This window comes from Erythrolamprus reginae, chromosome 1 (genome assembly GCF_031021105.1).
Source record: "Erythrolamprus reginae isolate rEryReg1 chromosome 1, rEryReg1.hap1, whole genome shotgun sequence".
NCBI classification, from domain to species: Eukaryota; Metazoa; Chordata; class Lepidosauria; order Squamata; family Dipsadidae; genus Erythrolamprus; species Erythrolamprus reginae.
In genome coordinates, this window is record NC_091950.1 from 396,499,089 (window position 1) to 396,516,570 (window position 17,482).

Here is a 17,482-nt window from a genome sequence, read left to right on the forward strand (position 1 = left end):
AGGGTGGGGGCCGTTCTAATCTCTGGGGGGAGTTGGTTCCAGAGGGCCGGGGCCGCCACAGAGAAGGCTCTTCCCCTGGGGCCGGCCAAACGACATTGTTTGGTCGACGGGACCCAGAGAAGGCCAACTCTGTGGGACCTTATCGGCTGCTGGGATTCGTGCGGTAGAAGGCGGTTCCGGATGTATTCTGGCCCAATGCCATGTAGGGCTTTAAAGGTCATTACAAACACTTTGAATTGTGACCGGAAACCGATCGGCAGCCAGTGCAGGCCGCGGAGTGTTGCAGAAACGTGGGCGAATCTAGGAAACCCCACGATGACTCTCGCGGCCGCATTCTGCACGATCTGAAGTTTCCGAACACTTTTCAAAGGTAGCCCATGTAGAGAGCATTACAGTAGTTGAGCCTCGAGGTGATGAGGGCATGAGTGACTGTGAGCAGTGATTCCCTGTCCAAATAGGGCCGCAACTGGTGCACCAGACGAACCTGGGTAAACGCCCCCCTCGCCACAGCCGAAAGATGATGTTCCAATGTCAGCTGTGGATCGAGGAGGACGCCCAAGTTGCGGACCCTCTCTAAGGGGGTCAATAGTCCCCCCCCCAGGGTAATGGACAGATGGAATTGTCCTTGGGAGGCAAGACCCACAGCCACTTTGTCTTGTCTGGGTTGAATTTGAGTTTGTTGACGTCCTTTGGCAGGCAGGTCTTTCAGCCACATCGTAGAAAGGGAAGGGGGGCTGAAATCCAAGCAGGGACAGAGAGACAGTGCAATAAAGCAAGCAGCACAGAGGGCCTCAGGAAGATGGTTAGGCCCTGGAAGGCCCAACACAGGCTGTGTGGAATGTGTCTCTTAAAAGCTGAAAATGCTGATGATTGATAGATGGATGAATGTCTTTTTAAATTTTTGGTTTTTTACTTATTGTATATTGTTTTATTGTTGTACATCGCCTTGAGTCTGTCAGGAGAAAGGCGGCTTATACAGTAATCCCTCACTACTTCACAATTCATCTTTCGCAGATTCACTAGTTCACGGGTTTTTTCAATGGGAAAAGAACGCCGGGACAGTGACGGGGGAACGCCGGCCCGGGGGGGGGGGGGGGGGTAACTGCAGCGGCGGCCTTTTTCAGCCCACGCGGTAGCCAAGAGAAGCTGGTCTCTCTCAGCAGTCACCAGCGGTGGGTTGTTAACAATACAGGGAGGGTTTAAAGTCCAAATACTCATTAAATACATTAAAAATATATTTCCTCTACTTCGCAGAAATTTGTTTTTCACGGGTGGTCTTGGAACGCATCCCCCGCGAAAAACGAGGAATTACTGTATATTGTCTTCTGCCGCCCCACAGAGTTGGCCTTCTCCAGGTCCCATCGACTAAACAATGTCGTCTGGCGGGCACCAGGGGAAGAGCCTTCTCTGTGGTGGCCCCGGCCCTCTGGAATCAACTCCCCCCAGAGACCAGAACCGCCCCCACCCTCCCTGCCTTTCGTAAATTACTGAAGACCCACCTACGTCGTCAGGTATGGGGAAACTGAGCCCCTCGGTTTATATTATTTATGTATGGTATGTGTTGTATGGTTTTAATAATGGGTTTTTAGATGTTTTTTAAATGTATTAGATTTGTTTACATTGTTGTTATTGTTGTGAGCCGCTCCGAGTCTCCGGAGAGGGGCGGCATACAAATCTAATAAATTAAATTAAATTAAAATTAAAATCAAATAAATTAAAATAAATTCCAGCTCCTGAGCAGAGCTGCTTAATGACCCACACAATTGTTCAATGATCATACCTGGGAGTATTGAGTCATTGAGTAAATCATGAGTGCTCATGACCTGAAGTGGCTTCATGACCATTTGGCTCAACGACTGAGATTCCATGCTCAGTTGTGGCCATAAGTCAAGGGACTGTCTCTGGGACTTTTTATGTTGTTCAGAAAAATACAATTGGGTGATGGGAGGGAATGAGAGGCCCTCTGCTTTCTGGTTTTTTCATGATTTTTGGCTTCAATGACTTGAGATCTCTTTCAATCTGCCTCAATAACCTTTGAAAAAGATGCTAGAATTGCAGCCTCTCCCACATCCACTCCTGATGTATTTATTTCTTGTATTTATATGCCGTTCACTCCAAACAGACTCTGAGCAGCTATGTATGGACCAATTCTCAAAAATTTCAGCAATGGCCATGTAGGGGGACTATTCCGGGAGACAAGGATTACGCAACTTGGTGAGGCCTTAATTACCTAAACTAGCCTAGCAATTTTTTTTACCCATCAAGAGAAATTGAAGCAAGAGTGAGTATCAGAGGGAGATCACCAGGCCAGGAAAGATTGGGTTATTGAACTTGGTGTTGTCTTTAGCTGAAAACAATTACCTTGGATCCAGCCCACCTCTCTTAGATTCTTGGGATCTAGTGTTGAATTTTTTTACATGAAGCACATCTGCTATAACCCCAATTTATTCTTCCTTCCTGCAGCATCTGCTCTAGACAAGCTAGACACTTGCCCATCGCCAGTGATGGGCTGCCAAAACTTTTTTACTGCCACACTGTAGGTGCAGCTTATTTAATGGTCATGGTAGGAGGGGCTTGCCAGCCATGTGACCAGGTGGGAGTGGCTTGACAATCATGTGACCGGAGGTGGCTTAAAGGTCACATGACGGGTGGAGGTAGCTTACCGACCAAGATAAGTTTTCAAATAGGTGCTTGGACTCTTTTTCAGTTGATTAAGTTACATTATTTGAATAGCCACAAAAAGGACAAATGATAGACATCATTGTTTGTTGAGGAGCACAGTAACATTTTAAGATTTTGTACTGAACCCACTAAGTTCAGTATGATAACAGATTAGGCAAGTAGCTCAGTTTTCTTTAATCAACTCTTTTTCAGTTGATTAAGTCACATTATTTTAATAGCCACAATAAGGACAAATGATAGACAGCATTGTTTGTTGAGGAGCACAGTAACATTTTAAGGTTTTGTACTGAACCCACTAAGTTCAGTATGATAACAGATTAGGCAAGTAGCTCAGTTTTCTTTAATCAACTCTTTTTCAGTTGATTAAGTCACATTATTTTAATAGCCACAATAAGGACAAATGATAGACAGCATTGTTTGTTGAGGAGCACAGTAACATTTTAAGATTTTGTACTGAACCCACTAAGTTCAGTATGATAACAGATTAGGCAAGTAGCTCAGTTTTCTTTAATTGCTATAAAAGTTCAGTTCTAGATAACGATTAAAATGTTTAAAGCGTTTAGGGGTAAAAACATACTATTTAATTATTTCCTATTTTAAAAGTAATTAAGGATCATATTAAGCTACTAAAGAAGGAAGAACAATAAAAAACTTTTAAGTATTCAATAAACAGTGCATAAACTTACTACCGCCACTGTGTCTCCCCCCCCACTGCCCCCCATGGGGGCAGCAGCCCATCACTGCCCGTAACCATTACACTTCCCAACAATACTGCGGGGGCATGCAGAATCATGAAGCAGCCATGCAGCGTAGACATGCAATTGTCCCAAATTTGGGAAAGAGGCATTACCTGCCAATACCTGAACAGCTTTATCCGAGTGTGCATGGTAGCGTGGGAGATAGAAAGAGGGGATCAGGAGGGATACGAAGAAAGGCAGGGCCAGACAATCAGGAATCAAATGTATTTATCCCTTAAGAGGGCAAGGGTGGGACCTCCGCTTTCCTCTCTGCCTGCGTAGCCCACCACCCCGTGCTTGAAGTTCCCCTCTCCGCTACACTTTCTATGGGTTGCCCAGGTCGGCGTATGGAAATCGACCGTGTTACATCATTTCTATTGCTGAAGTCTCCAAGGAGGTCATGTTTAAAACAAAAACAGACAGACATTTGCAATGCAATCCAACCTTTTAGAGCAGTGTTTCCCAACCTTGGCAACTTGGAGATATCTGGACTTCAACTCCCAGAATTCCCCAGCCAGCGTTTGCTGGCTGGGGAATTCTGGGAGTTGAAGTCCAAATATATTCAAGTTCTTTACTCAATAAGCCCAAAGTCAAAGGTTGGCCTGACAATAGATCTTCCCCATGTTGCTGTCCTTCTGACATCACATGAAAGCACATCAATCCATCCAGGCAAGTATTGGGTTCCTACTGGTATGTATGAGGATGCTGCACCGGTAGTAAAACTGGAGCTGCACATGCAACTTTGCATCTCCGGCGCGTGTATGCGAGCGTCAGACCGAGATTTTGCTTCGACGTATGCACAGCAAGCACCATGTTGCGAGGGAACGTGCGCACGCATCAGATTTCCACGATGTTTTTGCTTCTGCGCATGCATGGAAGCAAAAATATCGCTGAAATCTCTTGTGCGTGTCCCCTCGCAAGATTTTGCTTCCTGCGCATGCACAGAAGTAAAATCTCGCTCGGACGCGCACATGCTCTGTTGCTGTTTGTGAGCAGTGTGCTCTGAAGAAGCTGTATTGCTGTATAAGTTGGTTCCTGTGAGTTACTGAACTAATATAGTTGTAGATAAGTACTAATAAGATACTAGTTTATTGTATGTATAGTATAGATAGTAGTAGTAGTAGTGTAAATAAGAAGTAAATATATTTTTCCACAACAAATGAGCCGGGATGACGCAGCAGGTAGAGTGCTGTACTGCAGGCCACTGAAGCTGACTGTAGATCTATAGGTCAGCGGTTCAAATCTCATCACCGGCTCAAAGTTGACTCAGCCTTCCATCCTTCCGAGGTGGGTAAAATGATGAGGACCCGGATTGTGGGGGCAATATGCTGGCTCTGCTAAAAAGTGCTATTGCTAACATGTTGTAAACCGCCCTGAGTCTAAGGAGAAGGGCGGCATAAAAATTGAATGAATGAATGAATGAATGAATGAATGAATGAATGAATGAATGATTGAATGAATGAATGAATGAATGAATGAATGAATAAAGAAATAAATAAATAGATAGATAGATAAACTTCCTACTGATGCTGTGTTTCATCGAAGACTTCAACTCCATATCTACTAGTCTATGGCTGGCTGCTTGGGCTGGCTAGTTTCCGCAAATGCAGCTCTGATAGCCTTGATCTCACTGGACCATCATAATTTGAACAATATGCTTAACCAAGTCGTAAAAGAGCTAAATTATTGCATTCTGCACAACATTGGAAAGATATTTAGCTCTAACTTTGATTCGGGGAAGGTCAGTAATGGGTTGAAGCCGGTACGGCTGGAATCGAGTGTTCCGGTGGCGGAAATTGAGGTGCCTGCGCTCGAAGACGTTGGAAGCAAGGTGGTACAAGGAAGTTTGTATCAACAAAAATCTTATTTGTGTGATCCAGGCCACAGAACTAACAGAGTCATTTATCCCAACCGTCTATTTGATGTAGGAACTACAGTGCAAAGGTACCATTGCAGTATTTCTGGCAAAGGATACTGTAGAGCAATGTTTCCCAACCTTGGCAACTTGAAGATATTTGGACTTCAACTCCCAGAATTCCCCAGCCAGCAATCGCTGGCTGGGGAATTCTGGGAGTTGAAGTCCAAATATCTTCAAGTTTCCAAGATTGGGAAACACTGCTGTAGAGAGTAATCAGCACAGGACTAAATGTTGCTACCTGGTACTCCAATAAGTAAAGGAGTCCATCCTTCTGCAGCAGCTCTCACCTGGCTTTCCACCAACATGGCCATGTCCATGAACATATCGTGAAGCTCGCGGATGCTGTTTTCTAGCTTGATGATCTCACTGTGCCGTGTCTCAATCTCATTCAGTGCCTGCTTTGTAATGTTGGAATCCATGACGATCTAACAACAACAACAAAAAAAGGCAGTATTTATTATTTATTACAGTGATACCTCATCTTACAAACCCCTCGTCATACAAACTTTTCGAGATACAAACCCGGGGTTTAAGATTTTTTTGCCTCTTCTTGCAAACTATTTTCACCTTACAAACCCAAGCCGCCGCCACTGGGATGCCCCATCTCCGGACTTCTGTTGCCAGCGAGGCGCCAGTTTTTGCGCTGCTGGGATTCCCCTGAGGCTCCCCTCCATGCGAAACACCACCTCCGGACTTCCGTGTTTTTGCGATGCTGCAGGAGAATCCCAGCAGCACAAAAACGGGCGCTTCACTGGCAACAGAAGTCCGCAGGTGGGATTTCCCAGCGAGGGAAGCCTCAGCGAAATCGCAGCATCACAAAAACACGGAAGTCTGGAGGTGGGGTTTCAAGGACTTCAGTGTTTTTCTGATGCTGCAATTTCGCTGAGGCTCCCCTCGCTGGGAAACCCCACCTCCGCACTTCCGTTACCAGCGAAGCACCCGTTTTTGCGCTGCTGGGATTCCCCTGCAGCATCACAAAAACACAGAAGACAGGAGGTGGGGTTTCCCATGGAGGGGAGCCTCAGGGGAATCCCAGCAGCACAAAAACGGGCGCTTTGGCTGGCAAAAGGGGTGAGTTTTGGGCTTGCACGCATTAATCACTTTTCCATTGATTCCTATGGGAAACATTGTTTCGTCTTACAAACTTTTCACCTTACAAACCTCGTCCCAGAACCAATTAAGTTCGTAAGACGAGGTATCACTGTATTTATTTTATTTTATTGGATTTATAAGCTTCCCAACTCCAGGTGGGCTCTGGGCGGCATATATAATAAAACAATAATAACAATTAAAAAAAACCATCATTAAAAAACATTCATCAATTTTGTCCCTTCAACCTGAATTCAACTTGAAGGGAAAAGAGGAAACTGAATATTATAAAGTCTGGTATAAAGTCAATGATTGGTTGAACAGAAGATTAAGGAATAACTAAATAACTAAATATATTATATAGAAGAAAATAGCTAAAAATTTGTAAATAATAGGAAATATAAGTACTATATGTTTCTTTGTATAGAAACATAGAAACATAGAAGACTGACGGCAGAAAAAGACCTCATGATCCATCTAGTCTGCCCTTATATTATTATGCCCTTATACTAGTTTTTGTATTTTATCTTAGGATGGGTCTATGTTTATCCCAGGCATGTTTAAATTCAGTTACTGTGGATTTACCAACCACGTCTGCTGGAAGTTTGTTCCAAGGATCTACTACTCTTTCAGTAAAATAATATTTTCTCATGTTGCTTTTGATCTTTCCCCCAACTCAAATGATGATTTGCAAAATTTTTCTCTGGAAACTTCTGATAAGAGCAGAGTGGTAATAGCTCCTATATTTTGTTGTATGTTTGTCCTTCTCTTAGATGTATGTTTTGTCTTAATTAAAAAAAATAATAAAATAAATTAATTAATTAAAACATTCGTCAATTTTAGTCCAGAGCAGAATACTATGGCTCAACAGCCCCAGGCCATATTGGAACACTAATGGCATATAATCCAGGTAGACTTTCCATCCTTATAAGTGGGAAATGGTTCTTGAGAAGAGGCAAAAAAAATCTTGAACACCCGGTTCTTATCTAGAAAAGTCCGTAAGTAGAAGCGTTTGTAGGCAGAGGTAACTCTGTAAATAATAAACAAATAGTCATTTATCTGTGTTCAGGATAACTGTGCGCCTTCCTTTATCAGCCAACAAGATGGTGATGTTTGGGTCTCTTCTTAGGGACGTTACTGCTCTTCTTTCTTGAACCGTGAGCTGGTCCCATTGCCTTTTGAAATAGCAACTTTGGGTCTACTATTAGCAGGGTGGACAAAGAAAAGACTGGCCAAATCCAGAAGCAAAGAAGGTCTGCTTACCCCAGAGGAGAATATAGCTGGGTTCCCACTCTCCAGCATGTCCTCTAGTTCCTCACTGGTGGTGGTCCTGCCAGCTGCAAAGGATAAGAAGAAGTTAATGGTTGGACAATAGAATCTATCTTTCCTCCCCAACATCCAGTAGTTCAAGTCTTGTCCATATATCTCTTACTAGACTAGAACTAAGATGCCTTAAACAAGATCTAAGTATTGCCCACAAGATCATATGCTGCCTGTCGGCGACTACTTCAGCTTCAACCACAACAACACAAGAGCACACAACAGATTTAAACTTAATATTAACCGCTCCAAACTTGATTTTAAAAAATATGACTTCAGTAACCGAGTTGTCAAAACATGGAACTCATTACCGGACTCCATAGTGTCATCCCCAAACCCCCAACACTTTACCCTTAGATTATCTACGGTTGACCTATCCAGATTCCTAAGAGGTCAGTAAGGGGCGAGTACAAGTGCACTAGAGTGCCTTCCATCCCCTGTCCTATTTCTCTCCTATATCTCCTATACCTTTCTTCTATTCCTATATCTCTTCTTCTATTCTTTCATTGATATGTTCTATTCCTATATCTTCTCTTCTCTTCTTTCTTAGATATATTTTACTATGGGTATATGCTCTGTAACCTTCATCATGTATTTTACTATGTGCATACCCACTAAAACCCTCATTGTGTATTGGACAAAATCAATCAATCAATAAATAAAATAAATCATTTCAGATGATTCTCATAACCTGCCTCTGTTACCCTTTCTGGCTTCACCAACATCTTAGCAGAGAATAGAATAGAATAGAATTCTTTATTGGCCAAGCGTGATTGGACACACAAGGAATTTGTCTTGGTGCAGATGCAAGAGAACACAGAACTAAGCCGAACAGTCCACACATACCTATCAATATGAACCTTAGCCCACTTAACACAGCCTGCTCAGACATACTATAAAATGAGCCAAGGTGGCGCAGCGGGTAGAGTGCAGTTCTGCAGGCCACTAAAAGTTGACTGCTAGATCTGCAGGTCAGCGGTTCAAATCTCATCACCGGCTCAAGGTTGACTCAGCCTTCCATGCTTCCGAGGTGGGTAAAATGAGGACCCGGATTGTGGGGGCAATATGCTGGCTCTGTTAAAAAAAGTGCTATTGCTAACTTGTTGTAAGCCGCCCTGAGTCTAAGGAGAAGGGCGGCATTAATTCAAAGTGTTGGTTATGACCTATAAAGCCCTTCATGGCATCAGACCAGAATACCTCCGTGACCGCCTTCTGCCGCACGAATCCCAGCGACCAGTTAGGTCCCACAGAGTTGGCCTTCTCCGGATCCCGTTGACTAAACAATGCTGTTTGGCGGGACCTGGGGGAAGAGCCTTCTCTGTGGCGGCCCCGGCCCTCTGGAACCAACTCCCCCCAGATATCAGAGTTGCCCCCACCCTCCTTGCCTTTCGCAAGCTCCTTAAAACCCACCTCTGTTGTCAAGCATGGGGGAATTGAGATATTCCCTTCCCCTTGGCTTATAAAAAATTTATGCATGGTATGTCTGTATGTAAGATTGGTCTCTTAAATTGGGGTTTCTTTTTAAAATTAACTTAAACATTAGATTTGTTTATATTGTTTGATTACTGTTGTTAGCTGCCCCAAGTCTGCAGAGAGGGGCAGCATACAAATTTGATAAATAAATAAATAAATTTTAAAAATTGAATAAATAAATAAAATAAATAAATAAAATTGATCAAAACCAGTTAGCAAGATGCAGGCAGTACATATTTATTTTATTTTATTAGACTTCTTACGCAGCCCAATACGTTGATACTCAGGGGGCTAACAACAAAATAAAATACAATACAACAATAGTAAGAAGTCAATAAATACCAATGTATAAAATCCCATTATAAAACCCATCCTATCAAACGACACACATACCAATCAACATGTTTTGGCAGATGTTAATATTCATGGCCCCCAGGCCTGATGGCAAAGCCAGGTCTTCACAGCTTTCCGGAAGGCCAGTAGGGTGGGAGCAGTACAGACATCAGTGGGGAGTTGGTTCCATAGCACCGGGGCCGCTACAAAGAAGGCCCTCCCCCATGGTTCCGCCAACTTGCATTGCTTAGTCGACGGGATCTGGAGAAGGCCAACCCTGTGGGATCTCATTGGTCTCTGAGAGATATGTGGCAGGAGATGGTCCTGTAAGTAGTGTGGTCCTAAGCCATGTAGGGCTTTATCCAGGTGGCTTTGTGATAGTACGTATAGAATCAAAACTTCAAAGTTCATTTTTTAATAGAAAAACAGGGCCCTAATATAACAAGGGAATGGAGCATCTCCCTTATGAAACCAGGTTGCAACGCCTTGGTCTCTTCAGCCTTGAAAGACAGCGTTTAAGGGGGGACTTGATTGAAGTGTATAAAATCATGCATGGGGTAGAAAAGGTGGATAGAGAAGAAATATTTTCTCTATCACACAATACTAGGACGAGGGGGCACTCCCTAAAGCTCACAGGTAAGAAAGTGGGGAAATATTTCTTCACCCAGAGGGTCGTTTTAAGTATACAAGTCTTAAAATTGCCAAAGTTGAAGACCCCTCCTCTAGCTCATCTTGTCTGATATCAAAAAAGTTAAGGTTGACCTTATTAGTATTTGGACAGAGTACAACAGGTAATTCTTGACTTACAACCACAGTTAAGCCCCAAAATTCTGTTTCTAAGTAAGACATTTGTTACATTTCTTATCTCTTCACCCAGAGAGTCGTTGGTTTATGGAATTCACTTCCAGAAGAGATCGTGACTGATGTCAGTCTAGATAGTTTCAAGACAGGATTAGACAGATTCATGGATGCCAAGCGTATCGGTGGTTATTGAAACGGATGTGAAGTAGACCCAGAGACAGGGTTTTGAGCAATCGGTACTTTTATTCAGCTCAGAGAACAAGTGACAGCTCAGCAAGGTAAAGTGACAATTCAGCGAGTACCGACTGACTCTGCCTGGAGAAACCGCTTCTTTTATACTTTTGCGGTTCCCGCCAAAGCTAGAGCCGGCCGCGTCTGAGCCAATCAGGAGCGACTTCCTGCTTGGGCTCAGACAGCGCTGGAAAGAGGAACAAACTATTTACAGAGTTACAAGGTAGCCATTTCAGGATACAACACCCCTCCCCTCATAGTTGGACTCATCCATCAAGAAAGCCATGTGACGAAGTCGTCCAATCGGTGAGGCCTCCGAGGCTCTCGCGCTGACCTGCGCAGTTCAATTTCTCCTTCGCCACTGACTGTGGAGGATGGCTCGCCGCTGTTCTCCCGGTGCGGCGGACTTGGCCTGACAGGCCCAACGAAGGCTTCGGAGGACGAGGATGGCTCGGCGTCGCTGGATGGTTCCCCCTGGCCCGATAAGTCTCTTTGCGTGTTTCTTAGTTCGGGCAATGTACTAAAGTCTGTTGAAGGGGGAGAGTCCATGTCAGCGGGTTGTGGCAATTGATTTTCAGCTCGTTTCCGAATGTGGTCTATGTGTCGTTTCCACAAACGACCATCCTCTAGTTTAACAACATAAGTCTTGGGTGCGTTTTGCTTAACAATAATTCCCTTCATCCAGTTTACATTTCCATCAAAACATTTTACATATACATTTTGTCCCAAATACATTTCTCTTTCTGGTTTCATACACATTTGGTTATTATTAACACAGAACCTTGGATTTAACCTGTCTAATGGTGACCTCAACTTCCTTCCCATCAATAACTCTGCAGGGCTTACATGTGTGTGCGAGTTAGGGGTAATGTGCTGGGTTAGTAAGAATTGGTCCAAGTTTTGTTGCACATCCCCAGGGCCTGACCTGTGCAATGCTTCCTTTGCCACTCGTACGTAACGTTCTGCCAACCCGTTAGCCCAGGGCGAGTAAGGCGAGATGAGGGCATGCCTGACCCCTAGGCCATCTAGGAATAATTCGAATTGCCTGGCTGTTAGCTGTGGCCCATTGTCAGACACTAAGAGATCAGGGCAACCATGGGATGCAAACAGTCTGCTCAATACCTTGATAGTGGCACTTGTGGTTATGTTGTTCATTGCTATTATTTCCAACCATTTGGAGAAGGCATCAACCACTATTAAAAAATACTGAGACCCCACTGGGCCAGCAAAATCAATGTGGATCCTAGACCAAGGACCAGCAGGCTGTTCCCACTCAGCCGGAGTTGTTTTGGGGGGACTGGGCCTTGACTCTTGGCACGGGTCACACTTTGAAACCCAACTTTCAATATCAGCATCTAGCCCTGGCCACCATAAATGCCCCCTTGCTAGGCTCTTCATCCTGACAATCCCAGGATGGCCCACGTGTAACATTTTGAGTACCTTTTCCCTTAGGCGTTTGGGGATGATCACTCTATCCCCCCACAGCAAACAACCTTTTACATACGATAATTCAAGCCTTTTGTTTTTAAAATCACACAATTCAGGTTTAACAATATCATTTTGCCATCCCTTTAGAACACAGTTCACCACTTGTTTAAGGATTTGATCTTGCTGCGTGTGTGCAGCTACCTCTTTTGCTGTGGTTAGTGGGTTTTCCTCGAGTTCTATCATTAGCACATCTGTGGAAGGAACAGGGTCTTCCACTAAGTCTGCTATGGGGCATCTGCTGAGGCCGTCTGCATGATTGATTTCCTTCCCCCCCTTGTGGGTGAGCTCATACTGATACCCTGAGAGGAAAAGAGCCCATCTGATTAGTCTTGGAGACATAAAAGGTGGAGTGGGCTTGTTGGGGGCTAGCAGGCCTAGTAGGGGTTTGTGGTCAGTGACTAGCTCAAAGCTTCTTCCAAAAATGTAATTGTGAAACTTCTTCACCCCTGCCACTAATGCTAGAGCCTCCTTGTCTAACTGGCTATAATTCCTCTCTGTGCTGGTCATGGTTCTTGAAAAAAATGCTATTGGGGCCTCTGTCTTATTAGGTAGAACGTGAGCTAAGACTCCTCCTATGCCGTACGGCGAAGCGTCGCAGGTGAGCCTAATGGGTAGTGAAGCACTATATTGGACTACTACACTTTTCGAAGTTAATAAATTTTTTATTTGAGAAAAAGCTTCACGTTCAGTTTTCCCCCATGTCCAGCGGGCTTCCTTCTGGAGTAAACGATGGAGAGGCTCTGCTACTGTTGCCTTCTGCTTTAAAAAAACGGAATAAAAATTAAGGAGGCCCAAAAATGCCTGCAACTCATTCTTATCTCGTGGCTCTGGGGCTTCTCTAATTGCTCTCAGCTTCTCTGTTGTGGGGTGGATACCTTCTTTATCTATTTTATACCCAAGGAATTCAATACTGTTAGTTCCCCAGACACATTTATCAGGCTTGATTCGTAACCCTTTGTCCTGTAGCCTCTTAAGTACTTCCCTTATTCTTTTGTTCACTTGTTCCTGGTTTTCCCCTGCAATTAAGATGTCATCAAAATATGGAATTGCCCCATTTACCCCTGACAATAGGCGTTCCATGATGCTCTGGAATATTCCTGGGGCTATGCTTACCCCAAACTGTAACCTCGTGCATTTGAAAGCCCCCCTGTGCGTTACAATCGTTTGAGCGTTTGCTGTTTGTTCATCGACCGGAAGTTGCTGGTAAGCCTGCGCCAGGTCGATCTTTGCGAACCTTTTTCCCTCCCCCAGGGAGTGTAAGAGTTGTTGCACAACCGGGATGGGGTAGGGGTGGTGTTGGAGTGCCTTATTCAGGGTTGATTTGTAATCAGCGCAAACTCTTAAAGAGCCATCTGGCTTCAGGGGTGTCACTATGGGAGTTTCCCATGGCCCCTGTTCCACAGGGACCAAAATACCTTGACTAATGAGTTTGTCCAGCTGCATGTCTAGCTTGGGGAGAAGCGGAAGGGGGACCCTGCGAGGTTTCAGTCTAACCGGTGGGACCTTGGGGTCAATAGAGAAAGATATAGGGGGTCCCTTATACAATCCCAAGGTGGGGCTGAACACTTCAGGGAACTCTTTCACAAAGTTAGGCATATTATCACAGTTTACATTACACACACCCGAAATTTCGATCCCCAATGGTTCCATCCACGCTAGACCCAGCAGGGAGTGTTTGGCCCCCGTCACAATAAGCATGGGAAGGGTACATTTAACATTCTTAAATGCAATAGGTACATTTGCTGTTCCCAGGACCGAGATTACCCCCCCTTGGAAGTCTCTGATCACCAAAGAGGTTTGAGTTAGGTCAGCCTTAGACACATTAGGCATATATAGTTTAAATTTTTCCCAGGGCATGATGGTATATCTCGAGCCCGTATCCAGCTCCATTGAGCAAGGCTGGTTATTTAGTAACAATGAGATAACAATTTTAGCCCCCTTTTTGGTTGCCGTGTTATTCACGGAAAATTGAGAGTTACCTCTATTGTAGTCGCGGTTAGCGTTTGAGTAGTTCCTTTGACCCGAGTTGCGGAACGGTCTCCTTTCTCGCGATTGGGGGGGCTGGTTTTGAGGTCGCTGGTATTGTTGTGTGGCAAAAGTTTCTTCTGGTGCCGTTGCCCTGCATGCGATGGCGATGTGGCCTCTCCGGTTGCAACGGCGGCAAGTAGCGTCTCAGAAGGGGCATCGATGGCGCTGGTGATTTCCCCGGCAGCCCGCGCAGGGGGCTGGGTGAGTAGCTCTAGGGTGTCTCGGCTGGTCTTGCAGGAGGAGGCAGTTGTCCCCGTTGCTAGTTGGCTGGCTGAGGTCGTCTGTTCCCACGGCGCTGGGAGACTCGGCGTCGATTTTGGCAATGATTTCTCGCCTTCCGTGTTCTTTTAATTCTCTTGCCGCTGCGTCGGCTGCTTCCGCGGTCTGCGCTAATTTAATTACGGTTTGTAGAGTCGGCTCTTCTTCGGTGAGGAGTTTATTTCTCACTGTGTTGCTCTTCATGCCGAAAACCAAGGCGTCGGTGAGGCGAGCTTCCGGGTCTTTAAACTTGCATTGAGCAAGTACCGTTCGAAGCCGCGTTGTAAATTGGCTGATCGACTCGGTTTCTCTCTGAGCCATCATGTGGAATTGATGCCGGTAAACCATGGCTGGTCTGGTTGGTTTGAAATGGCTCGCTAGTTTCTGTTGAAGTACGTCCCACGCTGTGGTTCTTGCTTGTTCTGGTTCGGTGAGAGTTTGGGCAAGTCTACGGATCTCTGCGCCGCAGTAGTTGAGAAAAATAGCCCGTCTGCGATCGGCTCCGGCGTCCTGCATTCCCGCCGCCTCGAGGAAGATCTCGAAGGTGGCCATGTACTCGTCCCATGTCATTTTCTCGGGATCGAAGAGTTCCGGAGCCTGGCCGATCTGGATTTTGTCCATGTTGCACGCGAAGTTCTTCCGTTCGTTCGTCGCCAGTGAAGTAGACCCAGAGACAGGGTTTTGAGCAATCGGTACTTTTATTCAGCTCAGAGAACAAGTGACAGCTCAGCAAGGTAAAGTGACAATTCAGCGAGTACCGACTGACTCTGCCTGGAGAAACCGCTTCTTTTATACTTTTGCGGTTCCCGCCAAAGCTAGAGCCGGCCGCGTCTGAGCCAATCAGGAGCGACTTCCTGCTTGGGCTCAGACAGCGCTGGAAAGAGGAACAAACTATTTACAGAGTTACAAGGTAGCCATTTCAGGATACAACAGGATGTCCAAGTGCCGCCTCTATGTTGGTTGAGGCAGGCAGGAGTCCCTTGGGTACCATTTGTTGGGGGTCAAGGGAAAGGGAGGGTCTTCCCTTCTGTTTCTGCTCAAGATCCCCAAGGACAATTGGTGGGCCACTGGCTGACACAGAATGCTGGACTCGAATGGGCTTTGGCCTGATTCAGCATGGCTCTTCTTATGTTCTTAACCCAGTTAAGCAAATTTCCTTGTTCCCCATCCTTTCTTGGCATGATGAAAGCATGGACATTACACAATCCTCCCTGTCTATTCACAAGCAGTTTTTCCCCCTCATTTCCAGCCTCTTCCACTCAAGACCTCTATTTTTTTCCAACACACGCTGCTGCCCCTTCCGTTTTTCGATAGTTATCTACTCTCTCCTCTTTTTATGTTGAAACAGCCACCTGGATAGAGCAGACCTCAAGGCACCACATGTTCTCTTTTGCAGCTCGGTACAATTTGCTAGTTACAGCCTTCAGACAGGAGAGGCAGGGGACCACTTATAGCCTCTTTCCCAGCTCTCATTTCTCACACTGGGGCATCTGGTTTGTTTGCAGCAAATAGGAAAGGAAAGGAACTTTGCTCGCTCTGGACCACAATTGGGCCAGGTACCCCAAGGATCCATAGTGGAAACTGAGAAAGGGCAAAGAGTACTTGTGATATAACAACAACAACAACAACAAGAGTTGGAAGGGACCTTGGAGGTTTTCTAGTCCAACCCCCAGCTTAGGCAGGAAACTCTACATTACTTCAGACAGATGGTTATCCAACATCCGCTTAAAAACTTCCAGTGTTGGGGCATTCACAACAAATTTGGCGGGACCCAGGGGAAGAGCCTTCTCTGTGGCGGCCCCGGCCCTCTGGAATCAACTCCCCCCAGAGATCAGAATTGCCCCCACCCTCCTTGCCTTTCGTAAACTTCTCAAAACCCACCTCTGCCGTCAGGCATGGGGGAATTGAAATATCTTCCCCAGGCCTATATAATTTATGTATGGTGTGTTGTGTGCATGTTTTTTAAATTATGGGTTTTTAACTTCGTATTATTAGATTTGTATTGTACATTGTTTCTATCACTGCTGTGAGCCGCTCCGAGTCTACGGAGAGGGGCAGCATACAAATTAATTAATTAATTAATTAATTAATTAATCAATCAATCAATTAATTAATTAAATACATGGTATTAGCATTAACAGCTTTTAGATTTATATACTGCTTCACAGTGCTTTACAACCCCCACGGTGGGGAGGACGGACGACACAGTGGGGGTAGCACATTTATGCAATATTTATTGAATACTTTATAGTTTTTTTATTGTCCTTCCTTCTCTAGTAGCTTAGTGTAATCCTTAATTACTTTTAAAAGAGGAAATAATTAAACAGTATGTTTTTACCCATAAAAACATTTTAATCATTTTAACCATTATCTAGAACTGAACTTTTATTGTATGTGTGTCTTTGTGCATTCCCAGCAGCCGCTACTTGCTACAACGACAATTCAGCTCCTCCCAAACCAAGAGGCAGGAGAACGGGGCTGGCGGCTGAAGAAGGGGGCGGGCATGGTGGTGCCGGCAGCAGCCTTGCTTCAGTTGCGGTAGCCCTGAGGGAAGCCAGAGAGCTCCGGCCTTTGCGAAAAGCAAATTTTTTTTTAAAAAACCTCGAATTTGCCTTAAAGGTGCCTCCTCGGTGCCGGCATCGTCCCTCCACGCCGCCCTTCTTTCTTAATTGGAAGTTGGAGCTGCGGAGGGTGGAAAAGCACGACCTCCGCAGCCCGGTCCCTGCGTCTGGCTCTCAGAGATGGGAGTCCTGGCCCTTTTGTTTGGCCACTGAAAAATGAAGTAGCGGAATTCCGCAGCTGGCGCCCTCTGCTCTGAATGCATAGAGCAACGGAGTCTTTTGCTAACTCCCAGAGCAATGCAACCTGTTGCTAACGCCCAGTAGCCTCGGCTTATACTCGAGTCAATACGTTTTCCCAATTTTTGTGGCAAAAACTGGTGCCTCGGTTTATACTCGGGTCGGCTTATATTCGAGTATGTATGGTACATTGCTGCACAATTCTGCTATGATAATACAGTGATACCTCGTCTTACAAACGCCTCGTCATACAAACTTTTCGCGATACAAACCCGGGGTTTAAGATTTTTTTGCCTCTTCTTACAAACTATTTTCACCTTACAAAC

At 45.1% G+C, this 17,482-nt stretch overlaps 1 protein-coding gene across 1 annotated transcript in view; it reads right to left on the bottom strand.

The window, feature by feature from the left end:
• Window positions 1-17,482, bottom strand: part of STX1A (syntaxin 1A) — a 114,814-nt gene that overhangs the window by 12,567 nt on the left and 84,765 nt on the right. Inside the window, exons 7-8 of the mRNA XM_070742137.1 lie at window positions 7,690-7,763; window positions 5,625-5,762 (exon numbers count right to left, since the gene is read on the bottom strand). Of these exons, the coding sequence (XP_070598238.1) occupies window positions 5,625-5,762; window positions 7,690-7,763 (212 nt within the window). The remainder of the gene's footprint in view (window positions 1-5,624; window positions 5,763-7,689; window positions 7,764-17,482) is intronic.